The 23,081-nt window shown below is 39.3% G+C and overlaps 2 protein-coding genes across 2 annotated transcripts in view; one reads left to right on the top strand and one right to left on the bottom strand.

Annotated features, from left to right (window-relative positions):
* The window catches only part of dipk1c (divergent protein kinase domain 1C), a 157,497-nt gene that overhangs the window by 34,574 nt on the left and 99,842 nt on the right, over positions 1 to 23,081 (bottom strand). The gene's annotated exons all lie outside the window — the stretch shown is intronic.
* On the top strand, positions 2,551 to 21,541 carry LOC120552583 (NACHT, LRR and PYD domains-containing protein 12-like). Its single transcript, XM_039790764.1, has 9 exons — positions 2,551 to 2,627; positions 3,341 to 3,437; positions 4,336 to 4,507; positions 5,324 to 5,470; positions 6,039 to 6,185; positions 16,201 to 16,374; positions 16,873 to 17,046; positions 18,433 to 18,603; positions 21,352 to 21,541. The coding sequence occupies exons 3-9, from the start codon at positions 4,380 to 4,382 to the stop codon at positions 21,377 to 21,379; spliced, it is 969 nt and encodes a 322-aa protein (XP_039646698.1). The 5' UTR covers positions 2,551 to 2,627; positions 3,341 to 3,437; positions 4,336 to 4,379; the 3' UTR covers positions 21,380 to 21,541.

Raw genomic sequence — 23,081 nt, 5'->3', positions numbered from 1 at the left:
CAACTGGGTAAACATAAAATTAACATGATATATTTTCAATGTCCTGTATGCATTTTGTACGCATCGGTGTTCCTTGGGGTCAATTTGACCCCAGGCTGTTTTAGCTGTAAAAAAACATAGAAAATATGAACATTTTACACAAATTTGCTGAGATTGTCTTTTGCTGATATTGAGGTCACTTTCACATGCAGGTTGTTGCAATTTCACAATCTTCAATTCCCTTCCCCCACACACGCACCCATCCTCTGTGTGGGAGGGAAATATTGTTCCCCCGCACTCTGGGGAGGGAACAATATGGTTCCCGACTCCAGAAGAGAAATAATTGTTCAGCTGCTCGGCGGGGGGAGAGAAAATATGGTTCTCGCGGGGATGGTTTGTATCACATGATAAACGGGAGGGGCAAACATAAAAGCTCACACCCAGGCACCACAGCCTTCTAAACCATTTCTATTGGTGCTCGATGTGCTCTCTCTGTACACTCACTCTCATTTGAAAATGGCCTGCAAGAAAAGGTTTTCTGTCAGTAAAGTTTTGTCACAGCTCTTTGACACTGAAAGTGACATAGAGGAGAATGTGTCCGAGACTGAGGATAATGTTGAGGAGGACCCTGATTATGAGGCATCCTCCTCTGAAGACAATGAGACCCTTCCACCACCAGCAGACACGTTACCTTCCAAAAATGGATTTTTATATGGATTATTATGGTCCCTCTCCCCACTTGAACGACAGGGTAGACTTTAGTGCTGCTAATGTGATGAAAATGATTCCAGAAACCCACCAGATATGCTGTCAGCCATGTCTACGACCTAAAATCAGCATTTGAGCTTTCCATGACACCATCAGTTGAAAAAGATATACTTGAGATGACAAATTTAGAGGGAAGTCATGTGTATGGGGACAGTTGGAAAGATGTGGATGTGACAGACCTCCATGCATACATTGGGTTGCTCATTTTGGCAGGAGTATACAAGTTAAAAGGTGAAGCAACGGCAAGCGGACAAAGCGGAAACGCGAAGCCTGAACGGGTTCGCCGACAACCGGATGCCAGGACTCTCCGAGTGACGTAACATGATTGTGTTATTGTACAATTTAAAAGTAAAAGCAGTAGCCTATTAGCCTGGGTAAACCCTGACGGACTTCAGGCAAATTTGAGATTTGCTCTGCAAGTCAGTCTGGCCAAGAGCCCATTCAAACCCATTTCCAATGTCACCAAAATCAAGGCACCAATTACAACAGCTGAGGCGGGCTTTACACCAATCACAAGCGGTGAGGCGGGCTTTACGTGACAACGATAGCGCAGCAACTGCGAGCAGCTTTTTGTTTACATTCACCAGTGTTATGGTTTGGCGTTGTGCCTTGTATTTTGTTCTGTTCCTGTCTTGTTTGTATTGTGTATTCTGGTTTGTTTCCTGTTTTATTGTGAAAGTCTGGTTTTCTGTCTTGTCTCGTCTGGTTCTACTTCCTGTGTTGTCCCGCCCTTTTTGATTACTCAGTCATTACTAATGTGTTTTACCTGATGTTACCACCTGTTCCTTGTTTGATCCCTATCTCATGTATTTAACCTCTGTGAATGCCTTTGTGTCTTGTCAGATCGTCTTGTGTCTTGTTCCTGCCTGTGTTTTTCCTGTCAGTTTGTGCATGACTTTGTGAGGTTTCCAGTCTTTGTACTGCCGTTTTTTTTATATTAAATTCCTGAGTTCAAACCATCTCCTGCCTGTCTGCCTATACCTGCCTTTGGGTCCTCTTATCTACCCTTTGGAAATGAACTGTCAATGAACCTTTCCCAGACTCCCCCCCTCAGTTACAGCTGAGAAGCCTCTGGTGTCAACCAGGCTAGAAGCCTCTGTAAGTCAATCCTAAATTGGGAGCAAAACCATGAAGCCCTGTTCATGCTAATTTCAACAACTGGACCTTGGGGGTCAAGTGTTGTCGTATCCGGGCCATGTCCCAGATGTCAAAGCCCCCTTACTGGACTACTGAATATAATACTACTATAATATTATATTTTGTATTTTGAATTGTTACCTGCCACCAGAATTGTGTGATTTCCTTGCCATAAATATATACATTTTTACCATAAATTGCTGCCTAAAAATGTATCAGAATGCAGGAATTGAAGTCTTTTACCCTTAAAATTGCCAGGGGGAGGACTCCCAAACCCCCCTCCCTCCCCCCTGGGGCAATTCTGAACGAGTAAAAACCCTGAAGTAGAATCACAGACCGCCTCAGTTAAAACAGAGAAAAACATACTTTAGAAAATGACATTAACATTATAAACCGACAGTATGTGTAAATTGTTCATAAACGTGTGCTCTTTAAAAAGTAGTAAGCATTGTTTGCCAGTTACTTATAAAAATCTGTTCCATAAGGTATTGCTTATATTATTTCACCATCTGTATAAAAAATGTTATAGTGAATGAACGTGTCCGTGGCTGGGGCTGCATGGGCGTGGTAGCCTAATGTGGGCTGGTGTGGCTACAGTGCCAGATCTGAATTTTTGTCCTGGTCCGCCCCCGGACGGAATCCAGTGTAAATGAGGACAAGCTTTTCTGCAGCGTGTTCAAACATTTCTCCAGCGGAGCTGATCAGAGAGAGAGGAGTGTGTTTGAGTGCTGGCTCTCATAGAGGTAACATTAAGTAAAACGGGTTTCATGCTTCTTGCGTTATTATTTAAGTAACCTTCCTATTTAGTAAGAAATGGTGAATGCTGATAATGGCTTCTGAAATGCGTTTGTGTTTGGCCCACATTAAATACGGAGATAACTTATCTGTGACGTAGCTTTTTATTTTCTTTGACCTGTCACTGCCGTGGACTTGAGATGTCTAAGATTTGGCGCCTTGCTGGCCACTTTTCATTATATCTTTCATAATTCAAACTATGCTAGGCTTTTCATTCTTTGATTTTCTTTTACTGCTGGTAGCACATTCGCTGCTCATGATCTGACCGTATAGTCCTGAAGCTACAATGCTGTTATGAATGCACAAATGATATGTTCCATGTGCGATTTCTGTTTGATGTAAACTATTCTATGTCATGCAGTATGTAAACACCTTCTCTGCTGTGTGCGTTCATGATTAGTTGCCACTTTGTGCAATAAAATGGTTCATTTTATAACACTGCTGTGCAGAGCCAATGCTGCTGGTTCTGCCTGTGCAAATATATTTCAGCCTGAATAGGTGAAAATCGACAATCGTTATTGTCTATATTGTTATGTACAAACTTTTTAGAATGAGCTTTGTTGGTTGAGCATGTTGTAGACAGTACTGCTATTGCCGTTTTAATGCAGTATATGTTGGAAGGTAAAAAAAAATTCAGTTTGTCTTTTTTTGCTACTTCTAGGTCTATTTGAAAATGGCCCACTCACTTTTGTACTGGCCCGCCCAAAATACTATTTCAGTCTACAGAGCAGGGCGAGGAAACTGAAGGCTGAGGCAGTGTGAGTGTTAATTTTAAGCTCTGAAGCGTAAATACCTCCAAAACAGGTAATGTTTTTATCTTTGTAAAACTGTAAAACGGGTACACTAGACCTAGAGTTGCACTGGGGCACAAGCCCCTCTAGGTGGGGTCCATGGGCATGCTCCCCGTGTAAAAAAATGTTGTCTATTTTAACATTTAAATGCATCAGTCTGGTGCACTTTGAAAAGAAATTCTGAGGTTAGACTTGATTATTCTTATCTATGAATGGAAATATTTGTGCTGTAGCCTGAACTATTTGCACACACAGGTGGAATAGTTTTTTCTTCAAATGTTTTTCATTAATGTCACTAGGAAGCATACCAGTAGAAATATATATTAATATTTGTAAGTGGTGTATATATGGGATTGTCTGGAATATTGCAATATAATAACCATTATGGTGGGATACACTGGCTTAAACAATTTACAAAAATGTCTGTGCTGACATAAATAGTTTACATGAGAATACATTATAATTTTGGCCCAAAGTTGGAGACTAGATACTAGGAGATTAAACGAGATCGCTGCAGTCGGGTAACGTGAAAACAAACTACAATGTTAAGTTGATGGGACAATTGTCCATCTTGTATTTACCTTCATAAAGTGCTCACTTTGCTGCTGACAGACTCAGATTATTATTTTGAGTGTCTAAAAACATTAAGGAGGTCGACCTTTCTGTAAAGTGTAAGATCCTCTTTTTTAAACAAAAAAAGTCTTGAGCCTGCTTGGCGTGTGGGGTATGGTAAAGAGGGGTTAGGGAATGCATTATATCAAGGATTCCCTCCCACAAGGTGTGTGTTGTTTGTGTGTGTGTGTGTGTGTGTGTGTGTGTGTGTGTGTGTGTGTGTGTGTGTGTGTGTGTGTGTGTGTGTTCACAGTCAGTGTTCCTGTTTTACCTCTCAGACTAACTTCAGATCAGAAGATGAGTGATTTGGAGGAAGAGGAGTATGGACCAGAGTCTGTAGTATCTAGCTGTCAGTCAGTGAAGAGTGACTGGTCCATAGATCTACCTCTATACTTCAGTGATGAATCTGGACCCTCAGACACAAAGTAAGAGAACTGATACCAACTTATTTATATGACTCATTTTCACTTTCATCTGCTAATGTTTTTGCTTGCATATTAAAGTTTATTAGCAGTTGGTGAATCGAACAGAGTTTTTTTTTTTCCTCGTCACGTTTGGAAGGCTATCGGTAACGTTAACAGACAGGTTGTGAGTCTAATGATGGAAAGCCAAAAAGAAAAGGGAAAGGTGACGCTGAGAAGGTCAGACTCCAAAGGGATCGTGTTGCTGTGCTTTGTGTTGTTCAGTCATTCACCCCACCCCCATCCCCCACCCCACCCCACCCCCATTCATTCAGTTTGTTGCAGTCCGCCTTTGGCTGCAGCAGACACAGCGGCACTTTGTTCCATCAAAAATTAAATACTTAATCCAAAAACTACATAACCCAACATGTTCCAGCAGGAATGTGACCTGAAATATTTGCAACCAAGGTTACATCTTTTCCCTGAAGCGTGTAGCTTCATGCAGCAGTGTATCTAACATAAACACTGCAGTAGCACCTACTTGGAGCACATGACCATATATAGAAAACTGGCACCTCAGCTTTGCACCTGCATGCCTAGGAGCTCAGCCCCGCTCTTTTTCAGTCTTTAAGATAATTTGTTTTTAGGCTTTTGTGTACTTTCTGCATTATTAGGTGTTAATTCAATGCTTGCTGGGATATCAGGAACATGTTGCAGACTTGAAAGCTCTAAAAAAGGATGACTCTAAATGCAGAATCAGAATATTCTCTTATGTTGTTCAATCTTGTTTTTTATAAATGTTGTGAGCTCACAGTTGGTCTTACTGTTTTTACCTCTCAGACTGACTCCGGATCAGAAGATGAGTGATTTGGAGGAAGAGGAGGACAGAGCAGAGTCTGAAGGATCTGGCTGTCAGTCTACGAAGAGTGACCGGTCCAAAGGTCTTCCTGGAGACTTCAGTAATGAACCTGGACCCTCAGACACAAAGTAAGAGAACTGATACTAACTAATTTATATTCTACACCATATATTGTTCCTGAAGGTCAAGAACGAACAAGGGGGGCTTGACCCCAAAGTCCAGTTCCTTTACTTAAAGGACAAATCCAGCGCAAAAGGAACCTAGGGGTTAATAACACGTGTACAGAGTTTGACCGTTCTCTGGGATATGTTTTCATGCTAATCGAATGTGACCAATTTTATCGCCAACCCGCTAATTAGCTTATAAGCTAGTGTGTCGGGCATGTGAAGGTAAAAAGAAATCGCTATTTCTATGTTCATGTAAACCGAAGCATTTAGAACTTTGTAAGTGTACAGACAGTTTATCAAAAATATAGTTTAGAAAGACTTGTGCCGGATTTGTCATTTGTGTACTTTCTGCATTATAAGGTGTTAATTCAATGCATGCTGGGATATCAGGAACATGTTGCAGACTTGAAAGCACTAAAAAGGATGACTCTAAATGCAGAATCAGAATATTATCTGTCTTACATTGTTCAGTCTTGTTGTTTTGTAAATGTTGTGAGCTCACAGTCGGTCTTACTGTTCTACCTCTCAGACTGACTTCAGATCAGAAGATGAGTGATGTCGAGGTAGAGGAGGACGGAGCAGAGTCTGAAGGATCTGACTGTCAGTCTACGAAGAGTGACCAGTCCAAAGGTATTCCTGAAGACTTCAGTAATGAACCTGGACCATCAGGCACCAAGTAAGAGAACTGCTACTAACTTTACTGAAACTAACGTTTTGTTTTTGACTATACACTCACCTAAAGGATTATTAGGAACACCCTACTAATACCGTGTTTGACCCCCTTTCGCCTTCAGAACTGCCTTAATTCTTCGTGGCATTGATTCAACAAGGTGCTGGACGCATTCTTTAGAAATGTTGGCCCATATTGAGAGGATAGCATCTTGCAATTGATTTGTGGGGTGCACATACAGGGCACGAAGCTCCCATTCCACCACATCCCAAAGATGTTCTATTGGGTTGAGATCTGGTGACTTTGGGGGCCATTTTAGTACAGTGAACTCATTGTCATGTTCAAGAAACCAATTTGAAATGATTCGAGCGTTGTGACATGGTGCATTATCCTGCTGGAAGTAGCCATCAGAGGATGGGTACATGGTGGTCATAAAGGGATGGACATGGTCAGAAACAATGCTAAGGTAGGCTGTGGCATTTAAATGATGCCCAATTGGTACTAAGGGGCCTAAAGTGTGCCAAGAAAACATCCCCCACACAATTACACCACCACCACCAGCCTGCCCAGTGGTAACAAGGCACGACCGATCCATGTTCTCGTTCTGTTTACACCAAATTCTGACTCTACCATCTGAATGTCTCAACAGAAATCGAGACTCCTCAGACCAGGCAACATGTTTCCAGTCTTCAACTGTCCAATTTTGGTGAGCTTGTGCAAATTGCAGTCTCATTTTCCTGTTTTTAGTGGAGATGAGTGGTACCCGGTGGGGACTTCTGCTGGTGTAGCCCATCCGCCTCAAGGTTGTGCGTGTTGTGGCTTCACAAATGCTTTGCTGCATACCTTGGTTGTAACGAGTGGTTACTTGAGTCAAAGTTGATCTTCTATCAGCTGGAATCAGTCGGCCCATTCTCCTCTGACCTCTAGCATCAACAAGGCATTTTCACCCCCCCCCCCCACAGGACTGCAGCATACTGGATGTTTTTTCTTTTTCAGACCATTCTTTGTAAACCCTAGAAATGGTTGTGTGTGAAAACCCCAGTAACTGAGCAGATTGTGAAATACTCAGACCAGCCCGTCTAGCACAAACAACCATGCCACGCTCAAAGTTGCTTAGATCACCTTTCTTTCCCATTCTGACATTCAGTTTGGAGTTCAGGAGATTGACTAGACCTGAACCACACCCCTAAATGCATTGAAGCAGCTGCCATGTGCTTGGTTGATCAGATAATTGCATTAACGAGAAATCTTACAGGTGTTCCTAATAGTCCTTTAGGTGATTGTATATTGAAATTCTGTAGATTTTCTCCACCATATATTTTTCCTGAAGGTCAAGAACAAACAAGGGGGGGGGGGGGGCTTGACCCCAAAGTCCAGTTCCTTTTAATATGAACATGTCTTGACGGTAACTTTTTTCCCGAGAACATTTTGCTCCTAAGTTGTCGTAGCTAATTTGTACAGCAATACAATCGTTTCAATAAGTTATGATGTGTAATGTGTTTCATTTTTAAATATATTCTATTGATCAATAAATTGTTAGTGTTGACAGTTTTAATGGAACGGACCACCCCTACGGTTCAGCACGAATGTGAACTACGGAATAATTCCAAAGTTTAAACGTTTAAAAACGTTTAAAGAGTGTAATATGCTACAGTTTAAATGCTGCGGTTACATGAACGGACAGAGCTGGGCAACCCCGCCTCTGCAGCTTGTTTAGGGGGTCAGGGAAATGCCGATTAAGTGGTCCAAACTGTGGTTACACTTTTCACGCGTAATTGTACTCCCGTACGGTTCGCATCAGGTGTTAAAACCAACTGTAGGACAATGGGACACGCCGGACATGCTCGCACGTTTCACTTGATCCTGGAGGAACAAAGGCGACAATACCGAGGATGCAGAGCTGGAGATAAAAAGCTTCAATACCACACAAAGGGGGGATGGGGGAAATTGACTTTTCAACATGAGCCTCTCTCTCTCAGCCCCTACCATTATATCACTTTGTCTGCTGTATAGGCTATATTAGCTTCAAACGACAATGTTAAAAACAACAGACAAAGCCAGAAATCTTGGTGTAGTCATAGATCCAGACCTGAATTTTAAAAGCTACATTAAGACAATTACAAAATCAGCCTATTATCACCTTAAAAATATGTCAAGGGTTAAAGGACTTATGTCTCAGCAGGATTTGGAAAAACTTGTCCATGCTTTTATCTTCAGTAGACTTGACTACTGTAACGGTGTCTTTACAGGTCTCCCTAAAAAATCAATCAGACAGCTGCAGCTGATTCAGAACGCTGCTGCCCGAGTCCTCACTAAAACCAGGAAAGTGGATCACATCACTCCAGTACTGAAGTCTCTACACTGGCTTCCAGTGCCTCAAAGAATTGATTTCAAAATACTTTTGCTGGTTTATAAATCACTAAACGGTTTAGGGCCAAAATACATTTCTGATCTGCTACTACACTATGACCCACCCAGACCTCTCAGGTCGTCTGGGACAGGTCTACTTGTTGTCCCCAGAGTCAGAACTAAACAGGGGGAAGCAGCGTTCAGTTTTTATGCTCCACATATCTGGAACAAACTCCCAGAAAACTGCAGGTCCGCTACAACTCTGTTCTTTTATATCAAGGTTGAAGACCTATCTTTTTGATGTTGCCTTTGTTTAAATAATTTATTTTATCTGCTTTTATATGTTTAACTGTTTTAACTGCTCTTTCTTTAAATTATTATCTTGGGTCATTAGATAGGACAAAGATATAACTGAGGTTATGAGTGACATCCTCTAGCAGACACGGACATATTTCTGATTATTTCTTTGATACGGGTATGCAAATACATTACAGAAGAGACAGGCTGTTAAGCTCAACAAAGTTAGTTTGATAACTAACAAAAGGGTCTGAAGACCAAAACGATTACAATTGAACAGAAATCTGAGAAACTATTAAATTAAATAAAAAATTAAAAAATAGTCTGTGACAATTTAAAGAAGCTCTTGACTATTTATAAAAAATGGTCTGTGACACTTTAAACAAGCTCTTGACTATTTAGAGACGGACTGCAGAAGACATAAAATAGTAAATAGTCTGTGACACCCTAAGCGAGTTGCACGGTCAAGTTCCTTTCTACATCTCTGATTTGATACAGCTACATACCCCCACCCGTAGTCTGAGATCATTAGGTCAGATGCTATTAGTGGTTCCCCGCACTAATTTTAAAACTAGAGGGGATCGGTCATTCCAAGCAGTGGCTCCTAGGCTGTGGAATGACTTGCCTATCTATCGTTTTGTGGATTCTGATTGTGTACTTAAAAAGGCAGCTAAGACTCTGCTGTTCAAGCAGGCTTTTACTTAGTCGATGGGTTTTTTATGGTTGTTTGTTATATTTTCTATTTGTATTTCAATGTGCTCGTATTGTGACTTCTTGTGTTGAATTGCATTTCATTGTGAAGCACTTTGTGATTTTTATCTGTGAAAGGTGCTATACAAATTTTACTTACTTACTTACTTACTTGACTATTAAGAGATTTTTGTCTGCAGGGCTGTCCCGGGTTTTTACGAAGGTTTACCGAAGAAATGACCTCGCCTTGTGGTGATGATCACATTGTACATTGTACGATAAAACAGGATTGGATGAGAAAACAGAGAAAAATAGCTCCGTGGGTCGCTGCCTCATACCTCTAACCTTAAAAAGATATTTCAGAGAGAAGGGGGTCAGCACAGCGGAGCGCTCTTGACTGTTTTCCACTCCGATCAAAAACGAACAGGAAGAGATTTCAAGCAGTACGGGTAAGATAAAATTGATTCATTGATATCTTTAAAACCCTGCTGCTTTAAAGTGATAGTTCGGAGTAATTTCACCCTAGGGTCCTTTGCACCATGACCTCGAGCCAAACAACCCCCCAGAAGCTTTTTTCACCTGGGTCGAACATTGGGAGAGTAGCGTAGAGTAGCTTTATCAGCTGAATAGCTTAGCGCAGAGGCTAATGGACCCACGTTTGTATCTCGTAAATGACCCCACTAATAATGCCCGAAATTATACCAAACTTCTACACTAGTACAAATACACTGTAAGAAAAGTCCGTAAATATACGGTACAATTTACCGTGTTAATGTGAAGGAATTTTCCGTAATATTTTTTTACAGGAGTTTTAACCGTATTTTTTAAGGACGCATTGCATTGTGGGAGCATGAAGCGCCGTACGTGCTAACGTCTCAATGAAGAAGCGGTCATCAACGGACGTTTCAAACGGAGTTTCATCTTCGGAGTTGCACTTCTGTGGTAAAAAATATATTTTCTTTAACTAAAATAATATAGTATATAAAAAATATATTTTCTATATATATAGAAATATATATATATATATACTATATTATTTTAGACACTTTATTAGGTACATCTGTGCAATATAATATACATTCTTCTTTTACGAGGCTTTTACATTTTCAGTTTTTGTTGACATTGTCAGAAAGGTGATGATTATACTTTATTTATTATTGAGGTCATAGTGAATGTTGGTGGTGTACTTGAGTGCATTATATTGAGTGTTGTCCTTATACTTTATACATTTTTAATGGTCGATCAAAAATATATACAAAAATATATAACAGCTGTATAATACCTGTGTGTGTGTGTGTGTATATATATTTTTGATGGACCATTTAAAATGGAACTGTGACATCCATCAACCTTTGGAGAGGACATTCCTTTTCTCTGATCAGTGTGTGAGCTTTTCCTGCTTTCTTCTGGACCCTGGAGTTTAACCATACATTGAGGAGGACAAAATATTAGGAACACTTTTCTTGCACTCCAGTACACAGGGCTCCAGACTGCGACCAAATGGTTGCATTTTGTGACCAAAATTTGAGAGTGTGTGACCAGTAAATTTGCCCCCTTTTTTTACACATTAAACGTTGAAATTTCGGTACCTGAGAGCGCGTAAGCGCAAGCTTATGTCCTCTCTGAAAATTAACAGAGAGCAGAGCTCCGACCAAAACACACACGCAGAGCTGCAGACGATGCAAACTACGTCGGCTCTGCAGTTTTGTTGAAGTCACAGAGAGTCACGGAAATGCCGATAAAGTGGTTTCAAGTGTGGTTACAGTTTTTCACGCAGACAGCGTTTGCTGCGATATGATATTAATGGCGAGCCGAAAGCGGTCGCGGTGCTGTTAATGTTATACTTCCTCTGAAACAAGCAGCCAGGCACAACAGTGGTTTATGTGCCCTGGTGGCTGACTGACAGGCTGAGGGTGAAAGGCATGGCAACTTTATTTCTACAGCAGCTTTCAGCAACAAGGCAACTCAAAGTGCTTTACATGAAACATTAAAGAGCAATTAAAAACGTAGTCTTAGTCTGGAGCCCTGAGTACATCAGTACCAACCACTACAACCTCAATAATAACCATAAAGTATAATTATCACCTTCACCTATCACCTCTGACAGAGCTGTTGTGTTGGATTGAATTAGATTGCACAGGTGTACCTAAGAAAGTGGCTTGTGAGTGTATAGTGTAAGACGTATTTCAGCTGACAAACTCACATGACTGAGATGCAAATGGCAACCATTTGAAACATTACGTCGTAGCATTATTAATGCAATATCTGAATTGGAAAGTATTAAGTATGGCAATTTGATCATTTCAATGTCGATTTATTTGTCCCCAATTAAGACCAGCCGATTTTCAGCTGATTGGTCATGACCGGTGACTGGCTCAGGGTTCATACGTTTTGAATAAACCTGGAAAAGTTATGGAATTTGAAAAATGCAAATTCCAGGCCTGGAAAGGTTTTGGAAACATAAAAAGACCCAGAAAGTTTTGGAAAAGTCATGGAATTGTTTTTAACACAGCATAATAATATGTGATTAATAAATGTATTTTCACATCGTCTTAACCTCAACGTTGTATTCGGGGAGCGATATCAAGAATCCCACTATGAACGACATGCATTATCATTCATGTTATAGTTAAACCTCTGAGGGTCAACTTTAACACAGATTAGTATTCTTATTGTAGAATGTCGACTGACATTTTCAGGAACACATAGTCATGGAAATTTGTCAAAAAGTCATGGAAAAGTATTGGTTTGTGCGGCGGTGCAGGGAACAACTCTGATTGGCTCATGGAGACGTGATCAGACAATGGTTTATGGAGCGCCAGATTGGCTTTGCAAAAACTGTTCTATGAACGGAATGACGCAAATTTCGCACGATCACGCAAATTTGATCGTGGGAAGCCAAAATCGTGATCGTGATTAAAATTCGATTAATTGTGCAGCCCTACCATGACCCAATCAGAGTTGTTCCCTGCACCGCGCAGCTTAGTTTAGACGTAGACAGTCACAGAGGACAGAGTAACGTGAGGAAAATTCCACAACAGATAGCATTCAGTCAGAAGTCGGTCCCGAGGTTTACCAGTTTACCAGTAAACGCAACATTTAGTCCCGTCTGTTTTGTTTTTCATACAACAGTGACCAGAGCTAGTTTGAGTCTGTTTTGCTCATAGCTTTAGCAGCAGACTGTTGTACGTCTTGCTGTTGGAATCCTCTCCAGTGAAATACAGTCACACTACACCGTTTAGCTGTCTGTATTTTAGCCGTGTTTAATCCAGTCACTACTATAGCTAATGGTAGGCTAACGTTACCTGCTGTGTAACGTGTTATTAGTGTTTACTAGCTCTCTAACCTCTAACCACAACCTCTTTTGGAGCACAAGAGCACAACGCAGACATTTAAGTTGCACCGTAATGCACGTTGCTATTTCGTCCGGTAGATACCGGGATTTTAACATGTGCCGTTAACGTGAACAGATAATTGCGTTGCCTGTGTCTTTTCACAGTAAACACCCATGTTTGGAAAGCGGTCGCACAACAGATGAAATGGCGTACTCCTTCATAATATCCTTCAACAAAGGAGGAATGTAGCACAATATGGATGTGAAAGCAGTTATAATTTAGCCTATGTGACAATACAATTTGTTTTGGTTCAAATTTAACAAATAATCGTGATAATCATTTTGGCCATAATCGTGCATCCCTATTACAAATGTTAATTTGTTCTAGTAGTTGTCCTGTAATGGAACAATACTCAAATTGGATTTACGAGGATTTTTCCATCTCAACTTGGTCTGCATGTTACTCTCTGTCAGTTTCATTCATTTCATTACTTGTGTTGCTAAAAACAAAATCCATTTCTTTAAGAGTTTTCCTGGGAATAAATCCTGAGCGAGGGTCAAAGGCCGAGAAGAAGAGGACCAAACACCAGCACATTCCTCCAAGACTGCTGGAGTTCCTGTTTGAACTAAACAACTTCGAGAATCCATGGATGGTAATTTGAGCTGTGTGTGGATGATGATTTTTGCCATGTATTTGGAAATGTTTAAAAGAAAGTTGAAAAGCTGTTTTACTTGTTTGTGACCACCTTTTGATGCAACACCATTATTGTCATGTTATTAATGAATGTTTACTCTGTTGCTATTTAAACAATCTTCTACAAAATGAGCACTTTTTAATGGTGCTTTGCACATAGTTCAATGAATTGTCGTTCAATGTATTGTTTTAGTCTGTTATGTGTTTAAAGCTATACAAAACAAACTAGGGATGCCCCGATCACTTCATAATGTTCCTCTCCATTCGCCTATGAACAAATATTGGAATTCTCAGATCTCATATGAGGATCCATTGGTCCATCCCTAGAATGCACTTTATGAATCATAGTTTTAATGTTTTAAATTTGTTTTATTCAGTTTGTTGCTGTTTTAAAGCAAAAAGTCTGATCCAAAACATGGTGCTTTGCATATTGTTAAAATAATTCGTAAAAAACCATTGAATGCACTTTTATGCATATCCTTCATGGCATAAAAAAATAAACATGTTAAATTTATATATTTTGTGGTGATTGTATTTGATCATGTTGCTGTATTAGATGTTTAGTTATTCTAACTCATTACATTACATTGGTCTGGTGATGGATACCATTTGTCATTGTATTTTAGCATTAGAGTGGAAGAACACTATTCAGAATTTTATGTTTCAGATTTAAAGATCCGTGGTGAAGACATTTCTGGGTAGCAAATGCTACTGAGGGTATACTGTAAATCTACGGAATTATCCGTTCTAGGATTAACAAGTGTCTGTGAATAAACAGAGAATATACTGTAAATCTACGGAATTATCCGTTCTAGGATTAACAGAAGTGTCTGTGAATAAACAGAGAATATACTGTAAATCTACGGAATTATCCGTTCTAGGATTAACAGAAGTGTCTGTGACATTAACGGATAAATTCCTGGTAATTTTCTGCCAGGACTTTATCCGTTTTTTTACGGATTTTTTTTCTTACAGTGTAGGTTATGCACTCATAAAACGATGGATTGGAAAGTTTGTAAGTACAACAGAAGTTTATGAACACTTGCCTGCTGGCTTCTGCTCTCTGTTGCTGCAGCTGCTGCTACCTGCAGAGTGTTTAGGGCCGTGTACAAATTACTACACCGAAAAGAGATACAACAAAAATATTTATTAATTTAATGATAAAATAAGGTAATATCTCCAAACTTACCTCAATTATTACTTGTCTCCTGCTAGTTATCAGACATGAAAATCACTCACCTTTCGGCGAAATTCGCTGTTTTGAAACCAAAATAGGTGACCTACGTGAATCGTGTAGATTCAATGAGAAAATGTTTAAGGGGGGGGGGTCTGGTTTGTTTCGATGCGCTGGATTCAACCAATCATCGAACTTCCACCTACCAATGAAAAGAGTTCTATCCAATCAGATGCAAAGTAGGGCGGGTCTTTGCCGAAATGTGAGAGAGCAGTGCCGGTGTGGTCTCCGTGGTAATGCGGCTAAAAAAATGGAGGCAAAGTTTATCAAACTTGGAGCATGTAGATACAGGAAGCTTTAGTTGAGAAAGTAGTTAAAAGAAATGGCGGTGGGCATGAATAGAGGTCAAGAGGAAAAGAGTGGAGATGGGAAGCCGTTTAGCACTTGGTGCCTCAAACTGAGGGAGCCGGGTGCTGCTTCTGCAGCGCATGTTGAAGGAAGACACCGTTCAAAAGTAGCGGTAAGACAGGGCTTGCTAGCTAGTCATTAGATGCTAGTCACAAAGCTCTGTCATACGAGTACGTTACCGGCAACGGCCGCTACCGTTGCGACTGCTACTGTTCGTTTACTGACCGACCGTGATACAAACAATACGTGTGTGCACGTTCATAGCGGAACATGATTTGTCATTAACGATGGCCACTGTGTAAAAGCTATCTGAAGCCCAAACTGCCTTGATAAAGCTGTCTGTTTGGAATCAGCATGGCAGTTATTTAAACATAACGGAGTTTAGACGTCTAGCTATATGAAACGTTTTTAATAAATGTACATGACAACTAATATATAAATTCGCTTTTTTGATGATGACCTGGCCAAAGTAGTAAAGTTTAGTTTTCACAATGATTCATTGTAGGATTATGATATTATGGCAATATGTAAATCCACATTGACTCTTTATTTAACATATGATTGGAAGAAGAAAAAATGGATCTGTTGCAAAGGACCCTAGGGTGAAATTACTCTGAACCATCACTTTAAGAAAAACTTCCACCACAATTTGGCGTCATGTAGTGCACTGTAAATTTTATTCTTGTCTTTTAATGTTTTTAAATTGTTCTTTTTGTAAATTGTACGACAGTACTGAGATGATTTTAATGAGATTTGGACAGATACCATTAGCTTTAGGCTAATATTACTTGTTGCTAAACTAACTGCTAACTGTAGTTAGCTGCCATTAGCTAGGTTAGCTGTACAGCTGTCAAATTAGCCGTCTCATTGATATTGAGTCTTCAGAACACACAGCTGTTAAAAGGATCAGCATAGTATTTATCTTCGAATCACAGGCGAGGCTGTGTTGAAATGAATAGGTTCATGAATGTTGTGATGACATTTGGATGTCTGTAGAAAGCTACACATTTAAAACCTAAACACATTGATTGGATTATGAATTTCTTAAATTATATATAACTTATTCTTTATTCAGATTGCGGTGGTGCAGTTTGTCAGAGATCAGCTGTGCTTCTCTGGCCTCATCTCTGAAGTCTAACCCCTCCCATCTGAGAGAGCTGGAGCTGAATGGAAACGAGTTGCAGAATTCAAAATTGAAGCAGCTTTGTAGTTTTCTGGAGATTCCACACTGTCGACTGAAGTCTCTAAGGTCAGACACCATTTTTTTACTTTACTGTGCTGAGATTAATATGTTGTGAAAGTTGAGGTCACACTAAACTGCAGACAAAAGACTGATATCTTAAAGGGTAATTTGCTTTTTTTTCTACCTGCGATAATGTAAAAAAAAAATCTTTGAAAGTACTGTAGGCTGCCGTTACCTGAAGCAGGTAATTTAGCGTCACAGCTCATTTTAAATACAATTTAACAACAAAACCAATCATTACTAAGTTTTTTTTTTATGTTGGTTTTGAGCGGTATGCATCCCCACTAACGTTTTAAACTGTAACATTAACACAGCTTGTTACGGGAATAAAACCTCTCCTTCAGCAGAGTGTCGGAGGGACTGCAGGGTTCACTAACGTTAGCTTCTTTTCTAACCTGGGGTCTAAAAAACAGTTAATTCAGCAAATGACAGAAAGTTTGTCACTCTGCCTGAGGAGAACAGGAACATTGTCTTTTAAAGTTACATAATTTATTCTTCATTCAGATTGAGGAGCTGCAGTTTGTCAGAGATCAGCGGCGCTGTTCTGGCCTCACCTCTGAAGTCCAACCCCTCCCATCTGAGAGAGCTGGACCTGAAGGACAACAACATGAAGGATTCAGACCTGAAGCATCTGTGTGATCTGAAGGAGAGTCCAGACTGTAGACTGGAGACAATGAAGTAAGTAGAGGGTTGGATTCAGTCCATCCTGGTTTCAGCAGTATTGAACTAAACACAGTTAGTATCAAAGCAAAGATCCAGTATTTCCTGTAACCTCCAACCTTCTCAGTGGAACTTTGAGAGTAGAATGGTGACAGGATTGGACACAGAGAAAGAAAACAGCCAATCAGATGAGCCAGAAGCTTGTTGTTATCATGTGTTTGAGTTGATGTGAAGACAGCTGTTGTGTTTGTGTCGGCAGGAAATAAATGTGGATTACAGCTGACAGCATCACAACAACATCAAACTTTCCAACCATCAAATCTGGGGGCTATTGCACAAAAGTAGAACTTGTAAATCCAGAATAACCGATAAAGCGAGCTTGACCTAGTCTTATCCGTGCATCCTCGCTTGGTGTGTTTCACGAAGTCCAAGCCAGTCCTTAAGAGGAGCGACTAGGTTGAGCCAGGCTGAAGTAATTCTGATAGATGCGCATTCACGGCTTTCTTTAACGTTTTAAACAGTAACATTAATACAGCGTGTTTTGGGAATACAACGTCTCCTGCAGCAGGGTGTCAGAGGGACTGCAGGGTTCACTAACGTTAGCTTCTTTTCTAATCTGGGGTCTAAAAAACAGTTAATTCACCAAATTCAGTGTCCATAATGCTATTTTACAATAAACTGTAGCTGTCATATTTCACAGGACCCGTGTGAGTGTGGTTTCATGTCATGGCTTTTGACGTGGTTTGTCACTCTGCCTGAGGAGAAACTGCTGTACTCGTGCTGTTGTTTGCTTGGTTGCCATGACTTTGTGAGTGATGACTGTCACTGTTCCAGTTGCACAGCCTCAAAGGGGAGTCTGGGCAGCGGTGTGCATGTATTTAGTGAAAACCCTAAACTAACTAGTCTGGATGAGTGCAACTCTTTCCTACTTCTAGAGGGGTTTGTGTTCAACCATGAAGTTGTATTGTTTGCGTCCTTAGATGGGTCTGCTACCTTAATGACCAACGTCTTGAGCAACCTCCGCTTCAGGTTGGTGTTCCAGCGTCCTTCGTCGAGGCGACCAACACACAGGGGAAAAGCTCATTCAATCAACAATATCTCGCGAGATTTAAACGTGACTTTATTTCGTTAGTATAGATGGGCCCATTGGTGGAGCGGGCAGTGTTTAAGAGGTTAAATCACCACATATTTATTGAAGTACTAGCACGTTGTCCTTAAAATGATCTTTTTCACTAATTGTTTTTCAGTTTTTAACCTGCATGCTGGTGGGTTCAGGTGTTTGGAGTTTCTGTTCAAAAAAACGTCTACATTCAAAACCTTCAGATCTGAAAAGATTATTAAACATTAAATGAATTCATGCAGGAACATTGTCTTTTAAAGTTACATAATTTATTCTTCATTCAGATTGAGGAGCTGCAGTTTGTCAGAGATCAGCTGTGCTGCTCTGGCCTCACCTCTGAAGTCCAACCCCTCCCATCTGAGAGAGCTGGACCTGAAGGACAACATGAAAGATTCAGACGTGAAGCAGCTGTGTGATCTGAAGGAGAGTCCAGACTGTAGACTGGATACACTTGAGTAAGTAGAGGGTTGGATTCAGTCCATGCTGGTTTCAGCAGTATTGAACTAAACCCAGTTAGTATCAAAGCAAAGATCCAGTATTTCCTGTAACCCTCCAACCATCTCAGTGAAGCTTTGAGAGGAGAATGGTGACAGGATTGGACACAGAGAAAGAAAACAGCCAATCAGATGAGCCAGATGCTTGTTGTTATCATGTGTTTGAGTTGATGTGAAGACCGCTGTTGTTGTGTTCATGTCTGCAGGAAATACATGTAGATTACAGCTGACAGCATCACAACATCAAACTGTCCAACTTAAAATCTGGGGGGTATTGCACAAAAGTAGAACTTGTAAATCCAGAATAACCGATAAACCGAGGTCAAGCCAGGGTCAAGAGGAGCGACTAGGTCGAGCCAGGCTGAAGTAATTCTGATAGATGCGCATTCACGGCTTTCTTTAACAGACCGCAAACTCAATCACAGATTTAATGATTCTCAAAAGGAGAATACTCACTGTGCATTATTTACACTGAGTGAGAGCTTCATATGGAAGTAGGACAACGTAAAACACATTATTTGTAAAAAAATAAAAGAAACCTTGCTGCTATAATGAAACAGCGAGAGAAAGCGAGGCAGACGATCGCAGACCGACTGAATGCGTAAGTAGCCTAAAAATATACATTTACTGACCACTGCTCTGAATTGAAACTGTCATAATAATGCCATTCAAGGAGTTAGGCTACTAATTATTTGCACAAATGAACAGTTGTACTCTTTACCTGTAAAGTGAGCAGAATGGTATATATATAAGGTGTGTATATATATATATATATATAGTACAGGCCAAAAGTTTGGACACACCTTCTCGTTCAATGCGTTTCCTTTTTATTTTCATGACTATTTACATTGTAGATTCTCACTGAAGGCATCAAAACTATGAATGAACACATATGGAAGTACTTAACAAAAAGAGTTGAAATAACTGAAAACATCTTATATTTTAGATTCTTCAAAGTAGCCACCCTTTGCTTTTTTTATTAATAAGGGAAAAATAATTCCACTAATTAACCCCTGACAAAGCACACCTGTGAAGTGAAAACCATTTCAGGTGACTACCTCATGAAGCTCATTGAGAGAACACATCAAGCCATCAAAAAGCAAAGGGTGGCTACTTTGAAGAATCTAAAATATAAGACATGTTTTCAGTTATTTCACACTTTTTGTTAAGTACATAATTCCATATGTGTTCATTCATAGTTTTGATGCCTTCAGTGAGAATCTACAATGTAAATAGTCATGAAAATAAAAAGGAAACGCATTGAATGAGGTGTGTCCAAACTTTTGGCCTGTACTATATATATATATATATATGTGTATATATGTGTGTGTGTGTGTGTGTGTGTGTGTGTGTGTGTGTGTATATGTATGTGTGTGTATATATATATATAATATATATATATATGTATGTATGTATATATGTATGTATATGTATGTATGTGTATATATGACAGCTGTCAATCAGTTAAAAAATAATTGAATTAACTACATACTCTGTGATTAATTAATCAAAATTGATCACATACATAATTAACGGTGCCTGAAGTGATACTTTTTAAGAAAGTAAAAAAAAAAAGAAGGGTACTAAACAACAGTCGGCGACATTAAAGAACGGCTTGTTTATTACTAAGGCCATATGGTCAAAATTAAATGATTTAATAATAATGTAAAAACTATAACAATAACTTAACTAGTAAATTGCTGTTGAACGACAAAAACAACCACCAGATGGGAAAAGGACATTTAACAACAACTACGAATGCACCACGAGTCTGTAGTTTCCCAGTTTCATTGAAAGTACCGTCTGTGTTATTTTTCCGGCAACAGCAGCTGCAGACTGTTATATCTCGGTGTTGGAATCCTCTACAGTGAAACAGTCAAACTTCACACCATTTAGCGTTAGCTGTCAGCATTTTAACAGTTTTTAATCCAGCTACTAGCTAGCGGTAGGCTAACGTTAGCTGCTGTCGAGTATAGTGTTAACTAGTGTCACGTGCAGCAGTGTTTGTGTTGCCTGTATCGTCTGTCTCAGAGCATCAGAGAGAAGCGCAGACATATCAGTGGCACCAGATTAAGAAGATTTTTACAAGTAAATGTTCCAATCAATGATCCAGGCAGCTAGAACGGCTCCGGGTCAAACGTCAATATGGAATGGATTAATCTGCGTTATTTTTTTAACGTGTTACTTTTTTCTCAGATTAATTAATCGAAATGAACACGTTATTTTTGACAGCCCATATATATATATATATATATATATATATATATATATATATATATATATATACTGCATGTGCGTGTGTAATCTGTCCTGTCATTTGTTTTGTAAGAACATTTCAGAACAGACTCCATATTTACATATTTCTTATGTAATATCATTAAAGTGAGCAGTGAACGTCTCTCTGTTTCTGCAGTAATGATGCGTTCAGGACTCTCAGCAGTTTATTTCCACTGTGTACTTCAGTGAAATCTTTAGAGTCAACAGACTTGATGGCCAAAGTCTCTGCAGGTCTGTGAGCTTCACTCCAACACGTTAACATGAGAGCTGAAAGGAAGCAGGCTGCTCTACACAACCGCTCCACTTGGTGTCTGAACACTGAAGTCTCTGCTGCTCTTTATACTGGATGTGCTGCATCACTGACTGACAGCTGATGAATGGAGTCTCTGGAAACACTCATTTATCTCTTCTGTTGTCTATTTCTCTCATCAGATGTTGTCAGAGTGATCAGAAAGTTTGATGTGTTGACACCTGATGTGGAGTCCTCCATCATCCCTCTGTGTTCCTGACAAGCCAGGGAAATTCAAAGGTAGCGTTATCAAACTGGAAGCAATACTTCTTGCTCATTGAAATTAAAGGCAAGAATGTTTATGTAACATGCACGCTATGCCCAGGAAAAAAAAGTCACAGTTATTTTTCTGAGTAACAAATTACTTTTATAATGTGGTAACTGAGTTACTAACTCAATTACTTTTTGGGAGAAGTAATTTGTAACTGTAACTAATTACTTTTTTAAAGTAAGATGACCAACACTTAAGTAAGTTAAGAAAATAGTTTGCCAGATTGGATGTCTAGACTAGAAAATGGAGAAAGTATTTGAACTTTCTGGAGGTCTCCTAAGAAGCTTTGTGCTGGGGAGAGACTTGTATGAAGGGCTTATGGTGTTGTCATTTATACATATGTTTATTTGGTTTATTGTCTATTTTGTTGAATGATCTGAGTAGCTTTTAGTCTCAGAAATATCTTCTTTATTTACCAAAAAATAACATAAAGCTTGAAACTTTAGTGTCATAAGTGCAACATTTCCATGTATATGCTTGAAAACAAACTGTAATTACTTTAAACAAAGCACCTTAAACTAGGCTTTTTTAAATTTATGTATGGATTTTTATTGTACAGCATTTTAATATTGAGGTTTTATATGGCTTTGTTTGTCTGTTTTTTAGGGGTGGGGGGAAAAATCGATATAGCATGGTATCGCAATATTTTCCGTGGCAATACTGTATCGATACACAGATGCCAAGTATCGATCTTTTATTATATATGTGTTGGTCAGTCTGTCTGCTTGACAATCCCATTTTATAGCAATAAAATTTAAGTGAGATGAACAAACTTTCTTTGTCTTTTTAGATAAAACAGATGTTGACAAAGTTTTCTTTTGGGGACATAATTTGAAACTGGGAAAAATTTGAAGTTGGAAAAAAGGTAATAAATTGCAATATGTCGCAGAATATTGCAATATCTTTAAAATCACAATAATATTGTATCGTGATGTAAGTATCGTGATGATATCGTATTGTGAGGCCTCTGGTGATTCCCACCCCTACTGTTTTTATGTTGTGTCCTCTTATGTGTTGACCTTGCACTTTGAGCTACTTGCACATTTTTTTTCCAATGTGGGTTACACTGAAAATGGCTAATGAAGTGAATCTGAATCTGAATCTGAATCTTATCAGGGCTGGGTATTCTATATTTACTAACCAAAGAATAAGCCATTCACAGTACCGTATGCTGTAAAACATTGAAATAAAATGTAAATTGCACGCACACTTAATTGCACATTTGTGCCTTAACTGAACTTGTAGCATATGGTAATGTAAACCATACACAACTCTCTGTGCTGTATTAATTAACTAACACGTTCTTTGGTCAAGTGTAGACTCCGTACAAAGAGAACAGACGCTTGTGTAAATCATTTATATGTAATACTTATATGATAATTCTCTATTGAATTGGGGAAATTTATATTTCATTGATTTATTGATTTTTCTACCAAGCCCCAAGTTATATGTTCTGTTTTTATATTTTTATCTCATATTGCGACAGTTTGTATTATTGCAGAAAAGAATTTCACTTTTTATTCAAGTCCTGTTACTTCTTACATCCACGATCCAGCTTCTATAAATATAAAAGTCCCTCTTGTTGGTGTACATGAAGCCTAT

Source organism: Perca fluviatilis, chromosome 22, assembly GCF_010015445.1.
Source record: "Perca fluviatilis chromosome 22, GENO_Pfluv_1.0, whole genome shotgun sequence".
NCBI lineage: Eukaryota > Metazoa > Chordata > Actinopteri > Perciformes > Percidae > Perca > Perca fluviatilis.
Note: the sequence above shows the minus strand (reverse complement) of the source record. Positions and strands in the feature narration are given on the sequence as shown.

Excerpts from the sequence above, each read along its gene's own strand:
- LOC120552583 (XM_039790764.1), top strand. The coding sequence starts at position 4,380 with ATGAGTGATTTGGAGGAAGAGGAGTATGGACCAGAGTCTGTAGTATCT. Across the intron at positions 5,471-6,038 it reads CCTGGACCCTCAGACACAAA|ACTGACTTCAGATCAGAAGA; the intron begins GTAAGAGAACTG and ends TCTACCTCTCAG. Across the intron at positions 6,186-16,200 it reads CCTGGACCATCAGGCACCAA|ATTGCGGTGGTGCAGTTTGT; the intron begins GTAAGAGAACTG and ends TTCTTTATTCAG.